We start from the raw sequence: 24592 nt of genomic DNA on the forward strand, positions 1-24592 counted from the left end.
ATCCAATACCTTACACAAAAGACATAAAGATTCCTACAGCAAACGATATATTCAAACAAAATCTTTAATTAAAAAAAACATACAAATAAGTTAGCAAAAATAAAAGGATGGCAAACCCACACATTTAATAAAAAAAGAATGTCAAATCATGTTACATTTAAATTGGTCAAACCACATTATAATCAAATAAAAAAAAAAAATTGGCCCCACCGAACATAACAAAATGTATATTTTGCAGAACAGCACACCCTTTAATAAAAACGACTATGAAAATATATATTACAAAACATTCTTATACTAAAAGATGGAATTTATCAGAAGTATTGTTCTCTGTTGTCCAAATCACAAAATGTCTCTTGGTGTTTCCTTATATTATTAATAAATATAACCTGGATTGATTTTTAAATTAAATTAAATGATATCTTTTTATTTTAAATTAATTAGGTGTAATTATATTTTAATGTAATAATTTAATTAAATAATTTGCCTTATCTTGGCAATGTTATAGGCCAGTTCTTTAAATATGACCCAAGAAGGGATAGTCATTCATATAATAAGAATAATTGATTTTAATTAACATAAATGAAAGTTGTCCAACCCACAAGCTTAGAGAGCTTTTAGAAAGCAAAAAAAAAAAAAAAAGGAGAATTCATTTTTTTTTCTTCATGAAGATCCTGTACATGTATTCTTAAGAGTTGGGGTTTGACTCTCGCAATTCTTTGTGTGCACATATGAGTATTTGGTTGTAGAAATTTCTGCATCTCCTGGCAGGAAAAATGAAGAGCAAACAAAAAATCTAATTTTTGCCACGTTTTTATGCCTTTTTTATGCGTTTTTTATGTTTTTTTGCATGCATTTTTTCATTGCTTTCAATAGTTAAAAAAGCAGGCAAAAATGCTGAAAGAACTGACATGCTGCAGATATTTTCTGCACCAAATCTGCAAGCAAAAAACTCAACACGTGCACTACACTTCAGGATTCTCATTGACTTTGCTGGCATAAGGAGTTGCTTGCAGTTTTGTGACAAAACTGCATAAAAAAAAGCGATAAAAATGCACTGTGTGCACAGCCTTAAAAGGGGTCAAGAAGATAAGTAAAATGGATTGTTTTCTTTATTGTTTTTTTTCCCAAACATTGTATGGTACTGAAGATCAACTCTACTTGCTTTAATTAGGTGGAGTTGCAGTACCAGACACTACTAGGAAAAAAACTTGTGCTGTTTTTTTTTTTTTTTTTTAAAAAAACCCTTTAAATTCAGACACAGACAGAAGAGGGTCCTGTGCAAGAACAGTATATGCCCCCATTTTAGCCGAATAACTCATCAATATTCACAATTCCACCTGGTTTGGAGGTATAAATGAGCCCCCAACCTCTTGGGTCCCTGGATGCACCAATGATATGTGCGCCCCTGAATCCAGATTATTCAACAGTTCTCTAATTCTATGCAGGCTACATATATATTTTTTTCTTCTAGATTAAAATAATATAATATGCCTGCATACAATATATTTGGTTATTAATAGTTTATGGGCATATCAGGGTAGAGTTAGGGAAGCGATCCTGAACTATATGCCAAACAGAGACAGAGTCTCAGGCTACATCTGAGCAGTTTTTTGAGTTGACCCAAGTAGCAGATCAGTAAATGTCTATTTGTAGAAGATATGCTCCAGTTATGCTTATGTCTGGTGTATGCTCCAGTGTTATTTCTCAGTAGAACACATCATTTTTAAAAACACCAATAAACTTTTAAGGAGCAAGTGCAAACTACATCACCATGGACGTAGAGTAGTCATAAGACGAAACAATCTACAGTAATCGTTATGTTTCCTACCGTAAATGACTGGGTTGGAGAAATAAAGTTATAAAATAATTGGATGAATTCTGTTTTAAGAAGTCCCCTAACAGTCACTGCACCCCAATCTACATGTATCTGAGCTGTGTTTTTGTGTCTCAGCCACAGACTCCTGATCTTGTAATAACTTTCAGAAATGTGAACATGAAAACATGTGTTCGATGTTTAGTTCACAATATGCTGGTCCGGATAGGTAATCGACACTTCTCCAGATGTGATGCTGTCAACGATGGAAGACAACGAGGTTATGTCACGCTGCTCAGAAGAGTCATCACTTAGAAGATGATCTGCAAGACAAAAAAGTGAAAATATTCCAACCGTTAATGGAATAGGTGTGAAAGCATAATGGTGGATGAGGATCAATTTTCTAGCGTTCTCATCATCACACTATTTCAAGTGTCATAGAAATAAAATACAGTCATTATGTAGAAAAATAATACAGGGATAAAATATATCCACTTCTCCATATCTAGCAGTATAGCGGTACTAAACCTTTGAAGTTATTTAGGCTTTGTGAAACTGCTTAGAATTAAAAAAGAAAAGACTTCAGTACAAAAGTAAAGATACGTATCTACAAAGCACAAGTATTAAACGTTAAAGAGGTTGTCCACGACTTTAACATTCATGGCCTATGCTTAAGGTCATCAATGTCTGATTGTTTAGGGTCTGACACCCGTCATCCCTGCCGATAAGCTGTTCTCGGTGAAAGTGGTGGCCAGAAATGCTCAATTTCAGAGCCACCCTGTCTTCTGATAATGGCCACAGAAGAGTACTGCACATCCGTCTCCAATCAAATCAATAGAAATCGGATGTGCAGTACCCGGCCGCAGTCACTATGAGAAGATGGAACAGCTCCAGAACTGAGCATTTCCACCACATGCTGCCATTGCCGGCATTGAAGACAGGTGATCAGTGGGGATGCGGGGCATTGGACCCCGGTCAATCAGACATTGATGACCCATCCTAAGGATAGTGTCCAAGGTGTTGGAATCTGGCCTGGGTGTTAGACCCTGGCTGATTAGATATTGATGACCTATCCTAAGGATAGCATCCAAGGTGTTGGACCCTGGCCGGGGTGTTGGACCCTGGCCAATCAGACATGAATGACCTATCCTAAGGATAGCATCCGAGGTGTTGGACCCTGGCCGGGGTGTTGGACCCTGGCCAATCAGACATGGATGACCTATCCTAAGGATAGCATCCGAGGTGTTGGACCCTGGCCGGGGTGTTGGGTTGGACCCTGGCCAATCAGACATGGATGACCTATCCTAAGGATAGACCATCAATTTTAAATTAGATGACAACTTCTTTATTTACAAACAATATAGTGCATAAATGTTTAGTTTTAGTAAAAACCCTTCTTTAGGGTTTTAGTTGACAAATAGTTTCTATTCATAATAGAGAAGTACATGTTTTTCATGCAGTTTTACAAGTGTTTTTAAGGCTTTTTTCATATTGTTTTTCAACATAGAGAAGACTGAGAAAATACATAAAAAGATGCCAAACCTACTGTGTTCTGTGTCAAACGTGGTGTTTCTAATAACAACTAAAATATGATTCGATAACAGCAATCAAACTCCATCGCCACTTTTTTTTATCAATGTTAATTTGTTTATTTATTTTTATCATTCTATAAACAGCTTTATGGTCTACAGGTTTCAAGCTGTGTGAGCTCCATCTGCAGGAGAACTACAACTCTCAGCATTTTTGTCATTCTCAGAATGTCAAGAAAGCTGTAGAGAAGCATTTGGGAACAAGCAATCTATGGTGTGCCATCTTTTGCTATATGCTGCTCGTCTGTTGCCTTTGGAGACATAAATATACATTGTTAGCTTTGTTGTAGCCTACCTATATGGATAAGAAGTTAAATCCTGAGGTGAATTACAAGTAGCACTTTCTAATCACAGTCAGGAACGCTATACCTTGTGTGCTTATTCTATGCACCATTAACATACTTTATCATCAGCTCTTAAGAGAGAAGGTGATTTACCAGGAAATAATGTGTCATCCTTGGCTTGGTGTTATGTTAAAGTGAACTTAAAAGTCACTTCAAAGAGAATCTTTATCCAGCTTTTTACTACCTCATCTGAGAGCAGAATAATGTAGGAAGAGACTCTGATTCCCATAATGTATCACTTAGTTTACTGGATGAAGCAGTTGTGACACAACCAGAGTTCTTGGGCTGTGTTGACACAATGAGCTTTTGGTGAGTTTTTGATGTAGAATGTCCACATCATTTCTGCACCTATTACTTAAATTAGGTTACATGCGTTTTTTCATTGTGTTTTTGTCTGTTTTTTACATGTTTTTATTGCATTTTTGTGGACATTTTTAAGTGCGGAGTACATACGTTTTTGATGTGTTTCTGCTGTGGAAACATTTTTTTTTAATCTAATTCAAGTTTAAGGAGAAAATCTGTACAGAAAACTTCCTGTAGGTGCAAGAAAAATTGCCATGTTGCGGATTTGAAAACCGCACCACAGGTTAGTTTATGCAGCGTAAAACATAAAGACGGTGAAGCATAACATTTCTATATGTCCCATCTACTTTGCTGAAACTGTATGACACTGCAATTTTGATGCAGTGAAAAAGCCGCATCAAAAACTCACCAAAAGCTCATTGTGGGAATGTAGCCTTGGATACTCAGATAGCTCTGAAACCTAGCCCCACCCACACCACAGCTTACTATTTACATTGTCTATTGATAGTGAGCTGCCTATTAGAAAAGGGGTTGTGGTCAAAACAAGGCTTATGTACACTGAAGTCCTGGCAATGATAAGCTCCTGGTGATAAAACCTTCATGATATGGAAACAAAGGCACAGACAAATAAGTGACATATCCCTTAATTCAGTGTTTTAACACCTACATAATGCTGTCCTCAGATTACATAGCAAAAACCTACTGACAGATTCACTTTTAATGTGGTTGTCCTAACCAGGCTCCGAATTGGTTAAAAAAGTTTGTACTCATTTTACCAATAACCCCATCCCCCTTTCCTCCCATTACAGTGATTAGCAGCAGCAGTCACATGACCTGATTGCTGCAATTAGGAAGTATTGACTCGGTAACATCAGAATGGTATCAGTGTTGGAATGGTGAGGTGAGTATTGTTTTTTTTTTTACTTCTTTTGTAAAAGAATCATAATCTCATCATAATCTCCAGATATGTAAATGTTTTGTGTGTGTATATACATGCATATGAATATATATCTTCAAAAGATTTAGGCAAGTGTGGAGAAAATGTAACAAAATGATCAATAATAGAAGTGTTAACAGTTTACTTTTATCAATTAATAAAATGCAAAAGTAATGAACAAAAAAAAAAATAGTATTTGGTGTGACTACCAATTGCGTTCAGAAAAGTATCAACTATTTTGCACAAAGTGAGGGATTTTGTAAAGTTTTAATCAGTTATACGAGTAACCAATTATTCTAAAAAGGTGAAAATGATCATCCTTTACATACATAGGTAGAAACACAGTCATTTATTGAACAAAAACAGCTGTGTAGGATGCTTAAAACTGGGTTAGGTAATTAAGAACAGACAAAATATGGTTTAAGGGTGAGGTTGTGGAAGATAGTTTCACGTCACAGGTTATTCACCATGGAATGACTGAGCACAGCACCAAGACAAAAGGTAGTAATGCTGCAATGTGTCTGCCAGGCAAAGGTTTTAGTCAGGCTGGGGTTTCAGGATGTTTTAGTTGTTTTGAAGAAACAACAAGAAATAGGTACCATTGAGGATGGTAGATGTAATAGTCAGCCAAGGAAACTTACTGCAGCAGATTAAAGATACATCATGCTTACTTCCATTCAAATTGGAAGATGTCCAGCAGTGCCATCAGTTCAGAACTGAATTTAAGAATGAGACCCATATACATCCATTTATTGTTCAGAGACGTCTGGACAGATATAGTCTTCATGGAAAAATTGTGACCAAAAAGACATTCCTTCAGCATGTAAACACAGCCAAGTGACTCATCAATGCACAAAAACACATGAACATGGGGGTAATGAAAAATGTCAACAGGTTCTCTGGACTGATGAGTCAAAACTTAAAATATCTGGTTGCAATAGAAGGCGGTTTGTTGCCAAAAGGCTGTAGAACAATATAATAATGTAGTGAAGCATGGAGTGAAGCATGGTGGAGGTTTCTTGTAAGTTCAGGGCTACATTTCAGAGGTGCAGATTCGGGCAAGATTAGATAGATATTCAAAAGGTAATACCCTAAAATAATAAACAAAATCTTGGAACTTTACTTTAGGGAGCCAATATAATTATTTTCAGCTGGTTTCCGACATTTGTGAATCAGTGCACATGGTCCGGACTCTGACATTTGTGAATCAGTGCACATGAGATATGTTGCTCTGTAAATCTGTATCGTAGCTCATTCCTTCCCGGGACTAAGCCTTTTTCCATCAGAAATGACATTGGAAATTGTATTATTATGTGTTCTCAGAGTCAGGTCATAGTTCTCAGACATAGCGGACACTTTATTACTCTTTTGTGCTTTGGCTGGCACTTTATATTAGTGCACATTATTACTAGCATGACCTTCACAAGCCGTTTATTGGGGACATGTGATTTTCTAAGCGGTGCATATCATTTGTAATGCAGAAGCTCGGAGCCTGGAGGGATTTCTGTTCTTATTTAATCCATTAACATAAAGTACACATTTTCGACCTTTCCTAGAAAAACAATTCATTTACACTTTGTTCTCATGCAAATCCAGTCAGATGTGCGATGCATACATTTTATGTCATGGATTTTGTGCTAAATTAATTATTTTACCTGTGGCAAATGTAATGGATTATTTTTGTCTCTTCCCTTTATTTCTTGTGAATGTGCTGTATTTTAATTATTAGATAGAAGTGATGTATTATATAGTTCTATACCGTAATGTGCCAAAGGAGAAGTTGATTAAGTGAAGGGGAATGCATTAGTTTGACAGGTGTTCGGCACTGTATTATTTTTATTTACTTTTTTTTTACCTCTTTCCTGATCCTCTGGCTCCTTTTTAAATGAATTTGTATGAAGTGATTCACAAACAAAATATTCAGATTTAGGAGAACACAAATTTTTAATAAAATTTTAAAAAATTAAATTTGCCTCAAATTGATTCAATCATCTCTTGCAGTCAGTAGTCTTTCCCTCAATCAGTCAAACAGCTCAGACCTCGTGCCGAAAAACAACACTCACTAAGGTGTCATGTGACGCCCCTGACTCTATCATCAGGGTGCACAGGGAACTGCACCCCTGTCCTTCATGGTGCAGAACTCACCCTCCATGGTTCTGGAATTCTAATTACTGGTATTGCTCCCATCAGCACTCAAATCCTAACCACACCTCACACCACACCCTGTCAGGCACACTAGTGGATGGTCTAGATGGAATAGGGCCACCCACCTAGGGGTCAGGCAGACTGGTGGGAGGGAAGGAAGTCAGTTGAGTAGTAGCTCTCAAAGAGTGAGGAGCTGAGGGAGTTGGAGCTCCCTGTGTGACCTTGGTTGGGTCGCAGACGGTGGTCTGGGAACAGAGGAGTCGGACACCCGGTCGCAGGGTATTGGGAGAGGGTGTCCAGACTTAATTTTGGAGAACGGTCGGCACTAGAAGTCCAGTAACCAGACCGGTACCGAGCACGGCGGGGTACAGGACCCTAGATCAGGGAGTAGCTTAACGCAACCTGATAATTCACCTGTGGAGGATAGTCTCTTTATGAACTTTCCCCAAGAGCTCACAGATCGAAGGCATCAACACAACGAGGGGGATAGGGCCTTCCAGTTTATGCAGCCCACTGAAATCCCAAGTGTCAGCTATCGAGAGCACAGCTCCACTATATCAATATAGGGAGCGGGACCCTGACAGCTTCAGGCCGAAGGGTCACTCAGCAACATCTACACAATTGTGCATGGAGGCAGGCTCCAGACCACTAAGCAATACGAGAGGGGATGGACACCCGTACAAGCTCCCCAGAGTGGCAGCGCCACCCAGAGACTTGGTTTACTTCTGTGTCAGAGTCTGCTTAATGATTGCACCAACATCTTCATAGCCTGAGTGAGTACACTTGCCTCCCCGGGTCTTGCCTTCCGCATAGTCTGCACAACACTATCCGCCACTTATCTCCAGAGTCCTGGAGCCTACCCTGCCCATGGAGGGTTCACCATCTGGCTGCCCCACTCCATCTTCCCCTGGGTACTCCCATCGGCAGCGGTGGAACTCTCTTACCGCACACCACGGGTGGCGTCACGAACTCTCCCCTGTAAATATCTTCCCCTTTTTAATTGAGCGGCGGCTGAGCCCCGGGTCCGGGGACCCTTGAGCCACAGCAAATCCCTGATCCAAGCAGTTCGACTGCTGCAGGGGCGGCACTGTCAAACACCAGCCCAGAAGCTGAAATGTAAAATATGGGATACCTAATGATGTCGGCAGATGGCCTAATTGTGTTACGTTATTTGGTAATATAGTTAAAGATATTTATGGCATGTACACTGGACATTTCATAGATGTTTGCTAGATACAAGTCCTGGAGGGGATTTTGGAATCTTGGGAACCCCCATGGAAGTGAAAAGATAAAGTAGCATATAGGGGACCACTTCTCCATTCTTGATGCCAACTAGAATCAGCAGGTGCGACGAATGGGAACAAAGGGCCACTGTGCAATAATTGTCTATGGCCCCCCTCCGATGGTCCCATTGAGAATGAGAAGAGTATTATAAATCAGCTCTCCATGTCCACAATGTATCTTTGTCCTGTTGTTCAGCATGGCAAAGACCCTTGGCAGGGTATTGTGATAAACAGAAGAAAAAAACATGGGAATCCGGAGATGGAAAACCATCCCACAATGAAAAGATAGTGTTGATAAAATTTGAAATAGAGTCCTTTGGGATAAAAAACATGTCAAGCTATCAGACAAGTGTAAAAAGTGACAACATGGTAAAAAAAACAAACAAACAAAAAAAAAAAAATAACAGATTAAACCGGCGCGTTTCAGATACACCTTAATCATGGTTGTTAAGTCGTAGCCAAAACGTGTCTTTTTCATCTGTTTTTTCACTGTGGTGTTCATTTTTACCATTATGTGATTGCTTGACATGTTTTTTATACCAATGTTATAAATGTGAAATTTTATCAACACTCCCTTTTCATTGTGTGATGGTTCTCTATGGCTGGATTCCATGTTTTTTTCTTCTATTGAGCATGAGAGGAGTAAAGTGTGCATGCTCCACCACCTCTTCATTCAAATGAAGCCCTGATTTCAAGGTAAATAGAGGTCAGAGTGGATGATCCCCCAGCAATCAGGAAGCTATTCCTTATCCTTCGGATAAGGAATGTCTTCATATCTTGGAACAAAACCTTTAACTTTCTTGGGCCACAGGCTACCTAATACACTGGTCAGGGCCCAGATAGAATAATCCTTTACTTCTTGTAAATGTGTCTGCCGATGGATCTCATAGGAAGGACCCACACCGGTCAAATATTTATTGCACATCTAGTGATTTGGGTGGCTGAAGACACTGGCCTTTAAGATGGCTATCAATGGGTTAATCTTCATGATGTCTGTCATTTACTAACTGTGAATTTCAAACTTTATATATATATATATGTATATATATATATATACAGTACAGACCAAAGGTTTGGACACACCTTCTCATTCAAAGAGTTTTCTTTATATTCAGGACTCTGAAAATTGTAGATTCACATTGAAAGCAACAAAACTGTGAATTGAAACATGTGGAATGAAATACTTAACCCCTTCACGACCATGGACGGATCGTTCCGTCATGGATCGTGTCCCGGTAAGCCCCGCCCCCTGCCGCCGGTAGGCGGAGTGGATCGGCACACATATCAGCTGTTTTCAACAGCTGACATGTGTGCCTACATGTTCCGAGTGGAATCGCATTCCATCCGGAACATTAACCCCTTATATCTCGCTGCCAAAGTCTGGCAGCGAGATCTATATGCGCGCGGCCATGTTTTTTACTTACCGCTGCCCCCTCCGGACGTCACGTGAGTGATCACGTGACGTTCGGTGGTTGCCATCGTAGCACAGGGTCATGTGATGACGCCTGCTGCTATGAAGTTTCACTTTCATTCTTCCTCGGCACGGAGCAGAGGAAAAAAGAAAGTGACTATTTCTGCTGTTTACAGCGGTATAGCTGTGATCAGCAGATAGCGATCAGCAATCGGATTGCTGATCGCTATAGCCCCCTAGGGGGACTAGTAAAATAAAATAAAAAAAGTAAAAAAAAAGTTTTAAAAAATTTAAAAAAAACCAAAAACCTAAAAGTTCAAATCACCCCCCTTTCCCCCCATTGAAAATAAATAAATATACACATATTTGGTATCGCCGCGTTCAGAAATGCCCGATCTATCAAAATATAAAATCAATTAATCTGTTTGGTAAACGGCGTAGTGGCAAAAAAATTCCAAACGCCAAAATTACATTTTTTGGGCGCCGCAAGTTTTACGCAAAATGCAATAACAAGCGATCAAAATGTAGGATCTGCGCAAAAATGCTACCATTAGAAACATCAGCTTGAGACGCAAAAAATAAGCTGTCACTGAGCTATAGATCCCAAAAAATAAGAACGCTATGTGTTTCGGAAAATGGCGCAAAACGTGCGGCACTTTTATTGGACAAGCTTGTGAATTTTTTTAACCCCTTAGATACAAGTAAACCTATACATGTTTGGTGTCTACAAACTCGCACCGACCTCAGACATCATACCTACACATTAGTTTTACCATATAGTGAACACCGTGAATAAAACATCCCAAAAACTATTGTGCCATCACACTTTTTTTGCAATTTTTCCACACTTGGAATTTTTTTGCTGCTTTTCAATACACCATATGGTAAAACTTATGGTTTCATTTAAAAGTACAACTTGTCCCGCAAAAACCAAGCCCTCATATGGCAAGATTGACGGAAAAATAAAAAAGTTACGGCTCTCGGAAGAAGGGGAGCAAAAAACAAAAACACAAAAACAGAAAGTGCCCCGGGGCTAAAGGGGTTAAAAAAGTGTGAAACAACTGAAAATATGTCTTATATTCTAGGTTCTTCAAAGTAGCCACCTTTTGCTTTGATTACTGTTTTGCACATTCTTGGCATTCTCTTGATGAGCTTCAAGAGGTAGTCACCGGAAATGGTTTTCACTTTACAGGTGTGCCCTGTCAGGTTTAACAAGTGGGATTTCTTGCCTTACAAATGGGGTTGGGACAATCAGTTGTGTTGTGCAGAAGTCTGGTAGATACACAGCTGATAGTCCTACTGAATAGACTGTTAGAATTTGTATTATGGCAAGAAAAAAGCATCTAAGTAAAGAAAAACGAGTGGCCATCATTACTTTAAGAGAGTGATGGGGTGCTACGCCAGATGACCTGGCCTCCACAGTCACCAGTCCTGAACCCAATCGAGATGGTTTGGGGTGAGCTGGACCGCAGAGTGAATGCAAAAGGGCCAACAAGTGCTAAGCATCCCTGGGAACTCCTTCAAGACTGTTGGAAGACTATTTCCAATGACTACCACTTGGAACTCATCAAGAGAATACCAAGAGTGTGCAACGCAGTAATCAAAGCAAAACGTGGTTACTTTGAAGAACTTAGAATATAAGACATATTTTCAGTTGTTTCACACTTCTTTGTTAAGCATTTCATTCCACATGTTGTAATTCATAGTTGTGATGCCTTCAATGTGAATCAATAATTTTCAGAGTCATGAAAATAAAGAAAACTCTTTGAATGAGAAGGTGTGCCCAAACCTTTTGGTCTGTACTGTGTATATTTATATATATATATATATATATATATATATATATATATATATATATATATATATATATATATATACTGTATATATCTATTGTTTTATATCATCTGATCAGAGTAGTCAGCACATCATTTTACCTAAGTATGGAATGATCCAGTCATAAATTGTTATGGTTATCGGTCAACCACTGGCATAAACTAGTAATCTTATATTGCCATGTATGGAGAAGAACGATAAAGAGATTCAGTTGAGCAGTTTTATTGACTTTTTTTCTTGTTTACTGCTAATTATTTGTTGACATTAATTGTATAAAATAGGATTTACAAGGTAAGTTACAATGTAAGATCACATGGGCTGTCACTTATGAATGATTATCTAATTAAAAAATTGAAACAAATACTAAATTCAAGATTTTAGTATATTTAATCATCATGACATCCTTTCATGTGTGTTGGATTTCATGGTATTTTATAGCTCACTTTGTAGCTTAATATTATTTTTGAATTTCAAAAAGAATAATGCTATTTATGTTTTGTAAAATAATCAATTAATATTATAGATTGTCAAAAATTATTGACTTATTTGCTATTCTAGGTGTAAAACATTATGTACAATATGAAAAGGCATTGTCAAAACATTAATATTTTACAAATGTGATAAATCTTCTATCTTACCACTTTGGCTACTGCTAAAATCAGACTCGTTCCATTCTGGGCTGCAAGAAGAGGAGTTTGATCCACACTCACTTGATACCTAAAAGAAAAAAAGAAAGATTAAAATGAGCATGCAAAGGAAAAATACAGATTAGTGCACTTATTTAAGCTAAGTGAATAGGAAAATATGAATTAAGAGCTCCCATACATAGCACTAATTGAAGCATTCCTGCCCACCTGTAGTATTAGTGTAGCTGCAAAACTAGCTCTGTGGTGAGATACAACACTTACTAAAAAGCTGCATTACTGATATGTTTCTGCTAAATTTACTGTTCTCCTATATCTTTCCTTTCCATATTTCTGTGAGCTGTAGATCTATGAGTCAATGTCACACTGTGACTGGCATAGCAAGGGACAAGGGGCTCCTATGTTGTCCCTCACGCTAGGGTATCCTTAACCTTGGGATTACCCCTAATGGTGGAGATGCCAGAGTCCCATGACTTACTATTCTCCTGAGTAAAGCTAATCTGTCCCCCCTTCTCTCAGAAAAGGAAGGGGCAGGAGTGTGATGGAAACACAGATGAGACAGACAGGGAAAACAGATATTTAGTCATACTGTACAGTCTCAGGAATAAACGGTAAGAAACTAAAAGGGAAAAGCAAGTGAAGTAAAGGCAGCAACAAAAGGGCAACAAGGGTTAACACTACAACCGCGTACAACAATAATTTAACAACCACTAGTAAGCTTGGATTAATACATCTCTCCAGACCAGTATAGTCAAGCTATAGCTGGCACTAAGACAAATGTCCAACCAGCATACATAGAAAGGGGGTAAATATGACTGTCTCTCCAATACCATGTGACCAAAGGAGATTAACAAGCAGTCCAGCAGATTTTAACTCTTTCTAGCCTGTATATGAACTACAGGTCTGTAAGTCAATGCCCGAGTCACCATGCGCTGATCACTGACTCAGAGAGATTAGAAGGCAGAGTGTAAGGGGTACTTTACACGTTGCGACATCGCTACTGTGATATCGTCGGGGTCAAATCGAAAGTGACGCACATCCGGCGCCAGTAACGACGTCGCAACGTGTAAACCCTAGGAGAGAAGATGAACGAGCGTGAAACAGTCAAAAATCGGTGATCTGTGTTACGTCGTTCATTTTCATAATGTCGGTGCGTCCGCAGGTACGATGTTGTTTGTCGTTCCTACAGCTCCACACATCGCTGTGTGTGAAGCTGCAGGAGCGACAAACATCTCCTTACCTGCGCCCGCCATCCACCGGCAATGCGGAAGGGAGAAGGGGGGTGGGATGTTTACATCCCGCTCATCTCCGCCCCTCCGCTTCTATTTGCCGACCGATTAGTGACGTTACGGTGATGCCGAACGCACTGCCTTCTTAAAGGAGGGATTCTTCGGCAGTCACAGTGACGTCGCCGACCAGGTAAGTGCGCGTGAAGCTGCCGTAGCAATAATGTTCGCTACGGCAGCTATCACAAGATATCGCATGTGCGACGGGGGCGGGTACTATCGCGCTCGGCATCGCTATCATCAGCTAGCGATGTTGCGGCGTGCAAAGTACCCCTAAGAGTCTAAAGTTTCCCCAGATCATGAAGCCACCATGACATTCGGCGATACTTGCAAAAAACCTTTGTGACACTCAATGATGATTTCAGGAAGCAGCAGGAGGAGAAGTGTCTCATAAGTGAAGAAAATCATATTTCATTTATAAAATATATAGTTTACTATTTTTGATTGTACTAATGAAAATTTGATTGAGAACGCTACCATGGACTGTAGGTTTTGCCCTTATTTGACCTTCATACAGCGCATTTCAGTTTGTTACATTTTATTTGTATTTTATTCTAGTAATGTTTTATAAAGGTTGTACAAAGAAACAAAAGCATTTAAAATATTCGCCCTAAAAGAAGTGCAAGGTGGGAAATTTATTATTAAATTTGTAATGGAAAGGTTTAAAAGAACATGATTGTCTACATTCTAGAATATGTCCTGCTGCATATGTTACAGTATATATAACTTTGGCTGAAAAATATCAGCCTGGAATCCAGAACAGGAGAGAAATGTGTGTCGTAGCTGTGTTTGCTCTCATTCATACTTCACCATCTAGGATATGTGGATTGTGCTTCCAAAAAAAAATTACAACAATTTTACTATGTATACTTTTTGGATTCGCCAATGTATGTGGACCTTCAGTACTTCATATGTGACCTTTCAATTTACAAGGACAATTAGGCCGGGGCCACACCGGGAACTACTGCGATCCTCGCATGACACTTGGCTCACACTGGCAGCGCAGCAGGAGCCGAATGTCATGCGAGTGTCACTGCGACTGAGGTCTGATCATGCGATCGGACCACAGCTGCGGGGGGCGGGCCGGCACTGAGGAGGGGCGGGCTAGTGCTGAGGAGGGACGGGCCGGCGCTGAGGAGGGGAGGGAGGGATTTATCTCCCTCTCTCCCCGTAGCCGGCTATTGCCATTCTCGCCCTGAACTTGCAGTACACCGGTGTACTGCGAGTGCAGTGCAATTTTTCTCTCGCCCCATAGACTTGAATGGGTTTGAGAGAAACAAGGATCGCATGGCATGCTGCGATTGTTTTCTTGGTCCGATTAAGGCTGAGAAATAATCGCTCATGGGTGTTGGCACATAGATTAATATTGGTCCGAGTGGAATGCGATGTTTTATCACATTCCACTCGCTCCAATTTTCATGCCGTGTGTCTTAGGCCTTAGTAGAATTAGGAAAATGGATAATACAAAATAAAAATAGTAACAAAAAATGGCTTAAAATTCTGGCTGTATGCACACACAGCATTTTCATGATGTCTTATATGGTGTTTCCATTATAGATTTTTTCACAGTGTTATTTTGATGTAAAAAATTCTGTGTTCAGATGATACTTTAAATTTTAGGTAGAAGTATACAAAACAATTCATACACTTGTTTTTGATATTTTTGTGATGTTTTGATGGTCAGTCATGTTTTTTTTCTTTTAAATCAGTATGCGTTGTGTATGGCATTTTTTCCTGCTGCTTTCCCCATGGGATTTTTACTAAAACTTTAAAAATGCAAGAAAAAATACATATTCTAAATATCAAATAAAATATAAAAAGTTATCAAAAATGTTGAAAAAAAGAATGGAGACACTTAAAGTGAACTTGTCAGATGCAATATTCTCCCAGAACCACGAGAAATTTTGGGTGTATATTGATAATTCCTGCCTAACTGCCCCTGCATGTGGTGGCATAGATAAAGAGATCTTTAGAAAAAGTTTTTCTAAAGATCCTGTAAGATATGCTAATGAGTGCTGGGACTAGTCGCAAGGGCGTTATTTCCCCAACTAGTCCACCCTCTTAGCATGTTAGCAAGCCCACACGGGCGTGCTAACATGCTATTCAATGCCCATTGCTCAGTGTCATCAGCTGTGACATGCGTATATGTTTCTGTTGTCACTGCCTCTCAAACGCCGGGTTTAGAGTCAGTGTGCATGACCAGAATGGTGTGCACTTCCGGTGATGCACAATAGTCCTCTCTGAAGCCGAGACGCATACACCTGGCTTCATAGTGCGCATGACCGGACGTACGGTGACTTCTGATCATGTGCACTGAGCCTACACCAAGCGTCGGAGAGGCGGTGAAGACAGACACAGGTACACGCATCACCATTGATGACGCTGGGCAATGGGCATTGAATAACAAGTTAGTACGCCCCTGTGAGTGTGTTAATATGATAAGAGGGCGGACTAATTGGGGGATGTAATGCCCTTGCGACTAGTCCCTGCACTCATTAGCATATCATAAAGGATCATTAGAAATACTTTTTCTAAAGATCTCTTTATCTATGCTAGTGTATACAGGGACGGTTAGGCAGGGACTAGCAATATATACCCAGAACTGCTCGTAGTTCTGGAGGCATATTGTATCTGACAGGTTCCCTTTAAAATGAATATTTTGTTACGAGCATCTATAAAGGGAATACAGGGTTACAGTCATTGCATCTTCAAACCCCATATTCATACTGAATGTCTGCAACACTGTGTGAAGATGCTGAAATCACGCAGCGCAGTGTTTGATGGTTCCTTTTTGAGCAAACACTAGAAGTAGATTTTAGAGGAATGAAAAATATATGCTGTTAAAAAATAACATGAAAACATGCATGTTTGATTCCAGTTATGTGCAATTCTTTCCAAGGGTTTGTTTCTCCTAGGGAAGAATAAGTATAAAACCCAACGTATAGTAATAAAATATACAAGTAATGAGACTCGTAAATAATACAAACAGAAGGCCACCATTACCCGTCCATTGTTCATCTGTTTGTCTTTTCTTTGAATTGAAATGGACTTTTTACAAATAAATGACTATAACTCCAGAGAAGTGACTACAAATCTCCATGTTAGTTAAGCAAGGGTTACAGCCCTAAGTGTAATGAATATGGAAGTAAACCAGCTGAATGAATGGACGCACATGTATCGGTAAACTGATACTATAAAAGATGGAGACCGCAGCTACACTCGCTGAATACATAAGGTGGATGAATCACTGTGCCACACACACAGCCTGTTACTGTCACTCATCAGACACTACGCTATATAGTAAGGGATTTATTGTCCTGCTGCCTGTTATAGAACCATAAGGAAGCCTTTAGTAACACCCACAGCCAGCTATATATTCCTGTACATGTAAAATCTTATAAATTAGAATCCAAGATAAGCACGGTAAGTTGAAGGCATTATATCATGATCGAATTAATTAACTTAAGGTCAAATTCAGATGAGCATAAGAGAAATCATCACATTTTCATCTTTAAAAAAATCAGCTGATTGCCATCCGCAATGTCCACATTCATATATACAGTATATATATATATATATATATATATATACCATCCGTGTGTACGTTTTGTACATCAGCCGTTAATAAACTTACAAGACCAAATACAATTTCACATGTTTCTAATTGCAATGGATCCATAAAAGTCAGATGCAATATGAATGATCCATATTTGACCTTTTTTTTACGCCCCCAAATCCGAAATACAGAAGAGTTTTATTCATGCTGCGATTTTTTTCACATTGACATTCAATTTGTAGGAAAAAAAAGAGTCATTTGGAAAATCATGTTCAAAAAACATTGGTCAGGTGTTACTTTCCCTGTGCTATCCAATTTTAACACAGAGACATTATTTTTCTTGTCTCCGGCTTTCAGTCATTACGGTTCGGCTGGCAGGTCTTCAGTTACCGCTCAATACACAGTGATCAGCAGCTATAACGACAACCTGGCACTGACTGATAGCAGTACAGCAGGGCAGAGTTAGGTATCAGTCAGTGCCACGGCATGCTTACAGCCACAGCTTACTGTGTACTGAGCAATGACTGTAGCTGCGCTTCTATGACTGAAAGCCAGAGGTCACCTGGAGGAATACATTTTATTTCCACCCAGTAGCCGGACTTTCAGTGCAGCAGCTACACAGCTTTAGAACACTATTAACCTGCAGATTAACTCAACATCTACAGGTTAATAGCGTTCACATGACAGGTTCCCTTTTAGTTTGAGGGGGTAAAAACTTCAGACAAGATATATATTCTGTATACTTTTCATTAATTGTTCCACAGACTGTAGTACAAGGTAAAAGATTGTGTAAGTTTTATACAGCTGTATTGGTTGCCAAATGGTTGCAAAACACTAATCTATATACATAGTGTGCCACTGATGCAATGCGAATGAGAATGGCTGCACTATGCAAGCAGTGTGGACCACCATGGCTTACTACGGTATTACTGTAGTATATCAGCCATTAAGTTGATGGCTGTTACATCAGTAACTACAAGTAGATGTAGACTCATGATAAAAAAATAATCTGGCCATCCATTAACATCCCCTTGGGGGAGGGGGGTTCATATGTAGAAAGTATAATGGACAATATGTGTTTAAGATAATGTAAGGTGAGGTAAGATAAGCCCCTTCTCACTGTGAGGATACTTGTCATCATAACTTATAATGGCTCCGATCTCTAGTACTCAGGTACGGTCAAAAGGAAGCTTCACATTGTCACTGCTTTCTTCTGAAGAACAGATGTTTTCCTGTACTAAATCCGTTTAAACACAATGTCCATTTGTTTTTCACTGCATTACTTACATAGCAGGGCAGGTGCTAGTAAATGAGATGACTGACATGACTGTGTGGAGAGCCTTAATGAGGCATGACAGTGGGCTATGGTCCCATGAGGACTGGCGTTCCTGACCCTGCCCCAAACAGCCTGATCACCGGCTCCTCTCCTAAGTGACCACACGACCTTTATCAGCCTGGGAGGTTAGAGGTCATCCTTAAAACCTTACTGGCATTGACATATCGAAGGAGTTCAAGTATTGCCCAAATGTAGGAGGAAAACAAAGTTGTGACAGTTGAGCATATACTTGTCATCTGTGACATGTGACAGCAGCAGTGCCATGTCCTGGGGCCGAAGGCTTCACGTAGTTAAAATTACCAAATACAAAAGCCAAAGTTAATATCTATCTATTAATCTATTATCTCTAAATCTATCTATCTATCTATCTATTTATCTATCTATCTATGTATCTATCTATGTATCTATCTATCTATCTATCTATCTATCTATCCATCTATCTATTAAACTATCCATTTATCTACCTGATTCTTTATCTAGCTATTAATCTATTATCTATCCATCTATCTATCTATCTATCTATCTATCTATCTATCTATCTATCTGTCTATCTATCATCTATTATCTATACATCTACTATTTATCTGTATATTATCTATCTATTTATATCTTTATCTATCTCCATCTTTCTATTTATATATGTTTATCTATCTACTATTCATCTCTATCTATCTCTTTATCTCTATCTATCTATCTATCTCTCTATCTATCTATCTATCTATCTATCTATCTATCTACTGTATCTATCTATCTATCTATCTATCTATCTATCTATCTATCTATCTCTCTATCTATCTATCTATCTCTCTATCTATCTATCCATCCCTCTATCTATCTATCTCTCTATCTATCTATCTATCTATCTATCTCTCTATCTATCTATCTATCTATCTATCTATCTATCTCTCTATCTATCTATCTATCCATCAGTTTATCTATCTTTATCTATATGTCTATGTATCTATTTACTATCTATCTATCTATCTTCTATCTATATCTTTCTCTATCTATTTATATATGTTTATCTATCAATCTATCATGCATCTATCTATCTCTCTATCCATCCATCCATCCATCCTCTATCTATCTATGTCTATCTTTCTCTCTAGAAGACCTTGGTACTGTAAATTTCAAAATTTGGTGTATTCACCCATATCATACACATATCACAGTACTCTATCTACTTTTTTTTATATCTGCTGTTTTGGAGGACAATGAGGACAGTGAGTCTGGGTCATAGGATATATATGTAGAATCCCAAGTGCTGTCTATATATCTAATTGTATAACTATTTTTCTTTTATGAATTACATTTTTATGTAAGTATCTGTCTAATACAGTATCTTATAATTACTAATAATTGAATACATATTTTTTTGTTTAGTTTTCATAACACAAAAAAGAACATTTACTTTCCATTATTCCATGGCGCATGTGTCTAATTTACTCATACATAACGCTGAAAGCAATAGTAAGTGAAAGTCAAGTGATTTTCTCTTTTGCACTTGTTGATATGATTGTCATGCTGGGGACATTGAATGTTTTGGTCAAGGTCATTATGAAGAAACAAATGGAAGCATGCATCTCAGGTTAAAGGGAATCTGTCAGCAGGGTTTTGTTATGTAATCTGAAGACAGCAAGCTGTGGGGGTAAACACATAGATTTCAGCAATGCATCTCCTATCACAGTGTGTGCTGTTGTTTACCTGCAATGTATGTTTTAGCTGGAGGAGATAACTATTGCCGGATTAGGTCAGCTAGAGGTCAGCTAGTCCGGCATGTCATCTGCTCTAAGTAGCAGCTCAATGTCTATAGATTTTGTAAATAGAGAGCATGGTGTGGGATGGGGACGCTTTCTGAGCTCTGCTACAGTCTAAATATATAAACTGTAATTGTGTCAGAATCGCTCTATCCAGTAAACTAAGTGATACATCATTGGATTCAGGGTCTATATCATGCTGCTCTCAGATGAGGTAGCAAAAACGTCCCTTTAAGTGTTCGAATTCAACATACCACTTATTCAACTCTCCAAGCTAAGGGAATTCATTAGGTAGTCTCATATAAAACAACTTATAGGAAACACAATATGAATGGAATAAGACAAATCATAACAAGTAACCAGATGATAGATGATGATATACAGATTTGAATTTGACATTTGGATTTGAATTTACGATATACAGATATACTGTATATAGTCAGGTAGAAGTTGATAGACATTGGTATATAGGTTTACATAATTATCAGATAAATATATGTAGATACATAGATAGATAGATAGATAGATAAACAGATAGATAGATAAACAGATAGATAGACAGATAGATAGATAAACAGATAGATAGATAAACAGATAGATAGATAGATAGATAAACAGATAGATAGATAAACAGATAGATAGATAGATAGATAGATAGATAAACAGATAGATAGATAGATAAACAGATAGATAGATAAAGTTGGTATGTCTAGATAAATTGATAGATGTAGATATATACATAAACATGGATAGCAGGATAGATTGATGGACAGATACTTAGCTATTGATCGATAGATAGATAGATAGATAGATAGATAGATAGATAGATAGATAGATAGATAGATAGATAGAGAGATACATATATTTTTTTATTGAAAACTAAACCAGAACTTACCACTCTTTGAGATCCATTACTGATGTAAAGCAAATCTCGTTGGTCTCTCTCTTGCTGGTTAAGAGATGCCAGAAGAGCTTGCAGTCGTTCTATATACTGTATGGCGCTCCTCAAGATCTCAACTTTGGGGAGTCTTTGATTAGGGTTTAACAAAGTGCTTCTTTTTAAGGCTTCAAAGGCTTCATTTACTTTCTTTAGCCTGCGTTTCTCCCTCAGGGTAGCTGCTCTTCTTCTGTCCAATGACACCGTCTTGCGCTTGCACATCTTGCAGGCCCATGGCAGGCATTGTCCAGGACAGTGGTCCTGCTGACTTATAGTGGAATGGGGTGAAACCTTTTCTTCAATGTTGGCCTCTTGCAGTAAAACCCCATCAGTACAAAGTCCTATTGATCCACGATCTGAAAATCCAGTTTGATCGTATGTGGGGAGCCGCGCAGAAAAATAGTTTTCATTGTCATAAAATCTTTGGTCTGGAAAAAAGTAAGGACTGGTTTCAAAGAGTTCCATACTTCAGAACTGTTAAGATGTGTGTCTCCTCAGCAACTACACAGCAACTGCACTTCTCCCCTTCACACCAACTGTTTGATGCCATTTAAACCCTCTGTCCAGCATTAAATCACAGAGATAAATATAGAAAACGTTCACGAAATTTGATCCACTTTTTAGCTGTTGCCTGACATCAAAACTTTTTTACGTCTGGAAAGACAGGATTCTCCCTAGTGGATTCTGTTTAAAAAGTAGCAAAACATTTCCTTCCTATATACAATTTAGAATAGATTTTTGGACTTTTAGAAAATGTTGCTATACCTATATAAAGTAACTATTAGTACATTATTAACATTTTCCTTTTTTTTATTTATTTATTTATCTTTTTTAACAACAAAACTTTTTGCATTGGAATAGGCAAAACTTTTCCTAGTGTGATTTTATTTATAAAAGAAAACTAAAGAAATGAAAGAAAAATTTGTGGCAATTTAGTAAGCAAAATGCACCAGTAATGGAGTGCCTGGCTAGTGACACATTAATACTGTTTTTTTTTTCTTCATTCCATCCTTACATTTTATGACTCTGTTGATAAATCTTTCCCATTACCTTTAATAAATTATTTAGATTATATGATAAAAAAATAGAAATGAGCAATTCAATGGGTGCTGCCCTGACACGTTGTTCATTCTGGTCCTCCATGGCAGCTGGTCTTCACATCTGCCACCAGCATCCTCAACCTGCCATCCTTGGTGCCTCTGTGCTTACTAGGCCCTGCAACGTCATGATGTTGCAGACTTGTACATATCATGATATTACAAGGTGTATAAGAGGAAACAAATATCGGCACATGCAACGTAAAATAATTTCTTTCTTTCTTTTTACATAATGTTAAAAAAGTCCATCCATATTCAGAAGACCCTGACGCATTTCCGACGCAAAAGAGCGTCCTTAATCATAGGAAAAGTCGGAAACGCGTCAGGGTCTTCTGAATATGGATGGACTTTTTTAACATTATGTGAAAATAAAGAAAAAAATTATTTTACGTTGGATTTGCCAATATTTTTTTCCTCTTATTCAAGTTATAGTTCACCTGGCGGACTTCATATCGTTGCACTCCTTGGATGTGTGGTGACCTATTCCATTGGGCATGTCAAGCTTTCCTCCACTTCGTCTGTTGTATTACAAGGTGTAGTAAGCGCCAGAGGTGTCCAGGATGTAAGGCTGAGGATACTGTTGGCAGAAGTGAAGATCAACTGTGCCATAGAGGAATGAACTGGGTACTGGACCAAGGCAACAGAAATCGGACTGGTCATCTCTAATAAATTGCTATACATGAACATTTTTTTAAACAGAAACTGTCATCATGATTTAGCATGTTAAAGTATAGATATAGCCATAATGTGGCAGTTATATATATTCAATGGATACTTTCAGTGAAGAAGTCTGTATCCTTGTTGTTTGACGCTTGGATTGAATCAGCTTTTGATGCATTGAGGTGGGACTGTGGATAGGGTCTTTGGCTCTGCCCTAGCCCTTCCTCCTGCCTCTGATGTCTGTATATTCCTTCTGTTTTACAGTTTACCTCAGCGCCTTCCTAGCCATGGGCAGTGCTTGCACAGATTGATGTTCTAGTGGGACATGTGGCAGCGCATGCGCAGATTTAAATCTTGACACAATGACAAGCCAAAATCTCACTCTGAGCATTTATCGGCATTTTACTGAAACCAACTGAGAGATCTGCATGAGTGCCCCCTGCAGCTAGGACAGTGCTGGGGTGAACTTTTAAACAGGAGTAAGATACAGACATCAGAGGCCAGCAGAAGGGCTAGTACAGAGCCGAACCCCCCACCCACAGTCCAGTCCCATAGTCCTGCCCCAATACACTGAAAGTTTAGGAAACCCAAACCTCAAATGCTGATTAAACAACCAGCTTTATGCAGATATCTTCACTAAAGGTATCTATTAAATCTGCATAACAGCCCTAACAATGACCATACCTTTACTTTAACATGAATAACCGTGACGACAGGTTCTCTTTAAATCCAGCATCCAACAATTTTGAAATTCTGATAATTGGATGCATGATTATGCAAAAGAACTATAAAACAGTAAAGAGAGCCAAAAACAGCCACAAAAGGTAATTCCTTTTATTATGGCTTATTTGGCATATAAATGTCAGATAAGAGGATCCCCTGATTTGAACACTCCTCTATGTGAAAGAATGAAGAATCGCTTATCTGAATGGCCCCACTATAGCTGGCAGAGGCCTCGGCTAGGGGTCTTGTTGGGAAGGGGGGGGGCAAAACTTCTAAGTAGGCACTTAACCAGGTAACCCTAATTACAGCTATGTTGGCGCACTGTAATAGTGGATGTAGGAAGACTTAAGCAGATGATGGCGGTGTTAGAAAAAAGCATCTCTAGACAAAGAACAACACTAATTTTACTGCCATATGATGACCATAAAAAACATAGAGAAAAATTATATGAAAAATACCATGACTATAAATAAATAAATTGCAAGTGTTAACAGGGTACTTAGTATATACATTTTTGCAAAAAGGTAAGAAGCCGTCCCACCTCGTCACGGTGTACCCATCTGGGACAGTCCCTAACCAACTAAAGTTAAAAACATTTTCTATACCTGACTAGTGTCATATCAAAACTCCAATGTGAATGGTAACAAGTGGTCAGCTGGGTCCCAGATTAAATACACAGCAAAGTGGGAAGCAAATTGATTGCCCAGTCTCAGTATAAGGAGGCTGTACTCCCATCTTGCACTAAAGCAAGAAAACAGACAAAAAACACCTAAAGAAACTGAGCTGTAACAAATGTTCAGTAAACATGCAACATTACAAGCATGTGAATGGCAGCCTCAAGACTAGAAAAAAAAACAAAAAGAAAAAGTGTATGAAAAGTACCCTGACTATCTAATATATAAAGCTGAATGTGTGTATCTGTGTGTGTATGTGTG

General features: G+C 38.5%; 1 protein-coding gene across 1 annotated transcript; it reads right to left on the minus strand.

The window, feature by feature from the left end:
* Positions 1–115: 115 nt before the first annotated feature.
* On the minus strand, positions 116–21697 carry MYOG (myogenin). Its single transcript, XM_075333571.1, has 3 exons — positions 21136–21697; positions 12300–12378; positions 116–2139 (listed from the first exon to the last, which is right to left on the minus strand). The coding sequence occupies exons 1-3, from the start codon at positions 21640–21642 to the stop codon at positions 2018–2020; spliced, it is 708 nt and encodes a 235-aa protein (XP_075189686.1). The 5' UTR covers positions 21643–21697; the 3' UTR covers positions 116–2017.
* Between the last annotated feature and the right edge of the window lie 2895 nt (positions 21698–24592).

This window comes from Anomaloglossus baeobatrachus, chromosome 2 (genome assembly GCF_048569485.1).
Source record: "Anomaloglossus baeobatrachus isolate aAnoBae1 chromosome 2, aAnoBae1.hap1, whole genome shotgun sequence".
Taxonomy (NCBI): Eukaryota; Metazoa; Chordata; class Amphibia; order Anura; family Aromobatidae; genus Anomaloglossus; species Anomaloglossus baeobatrachus.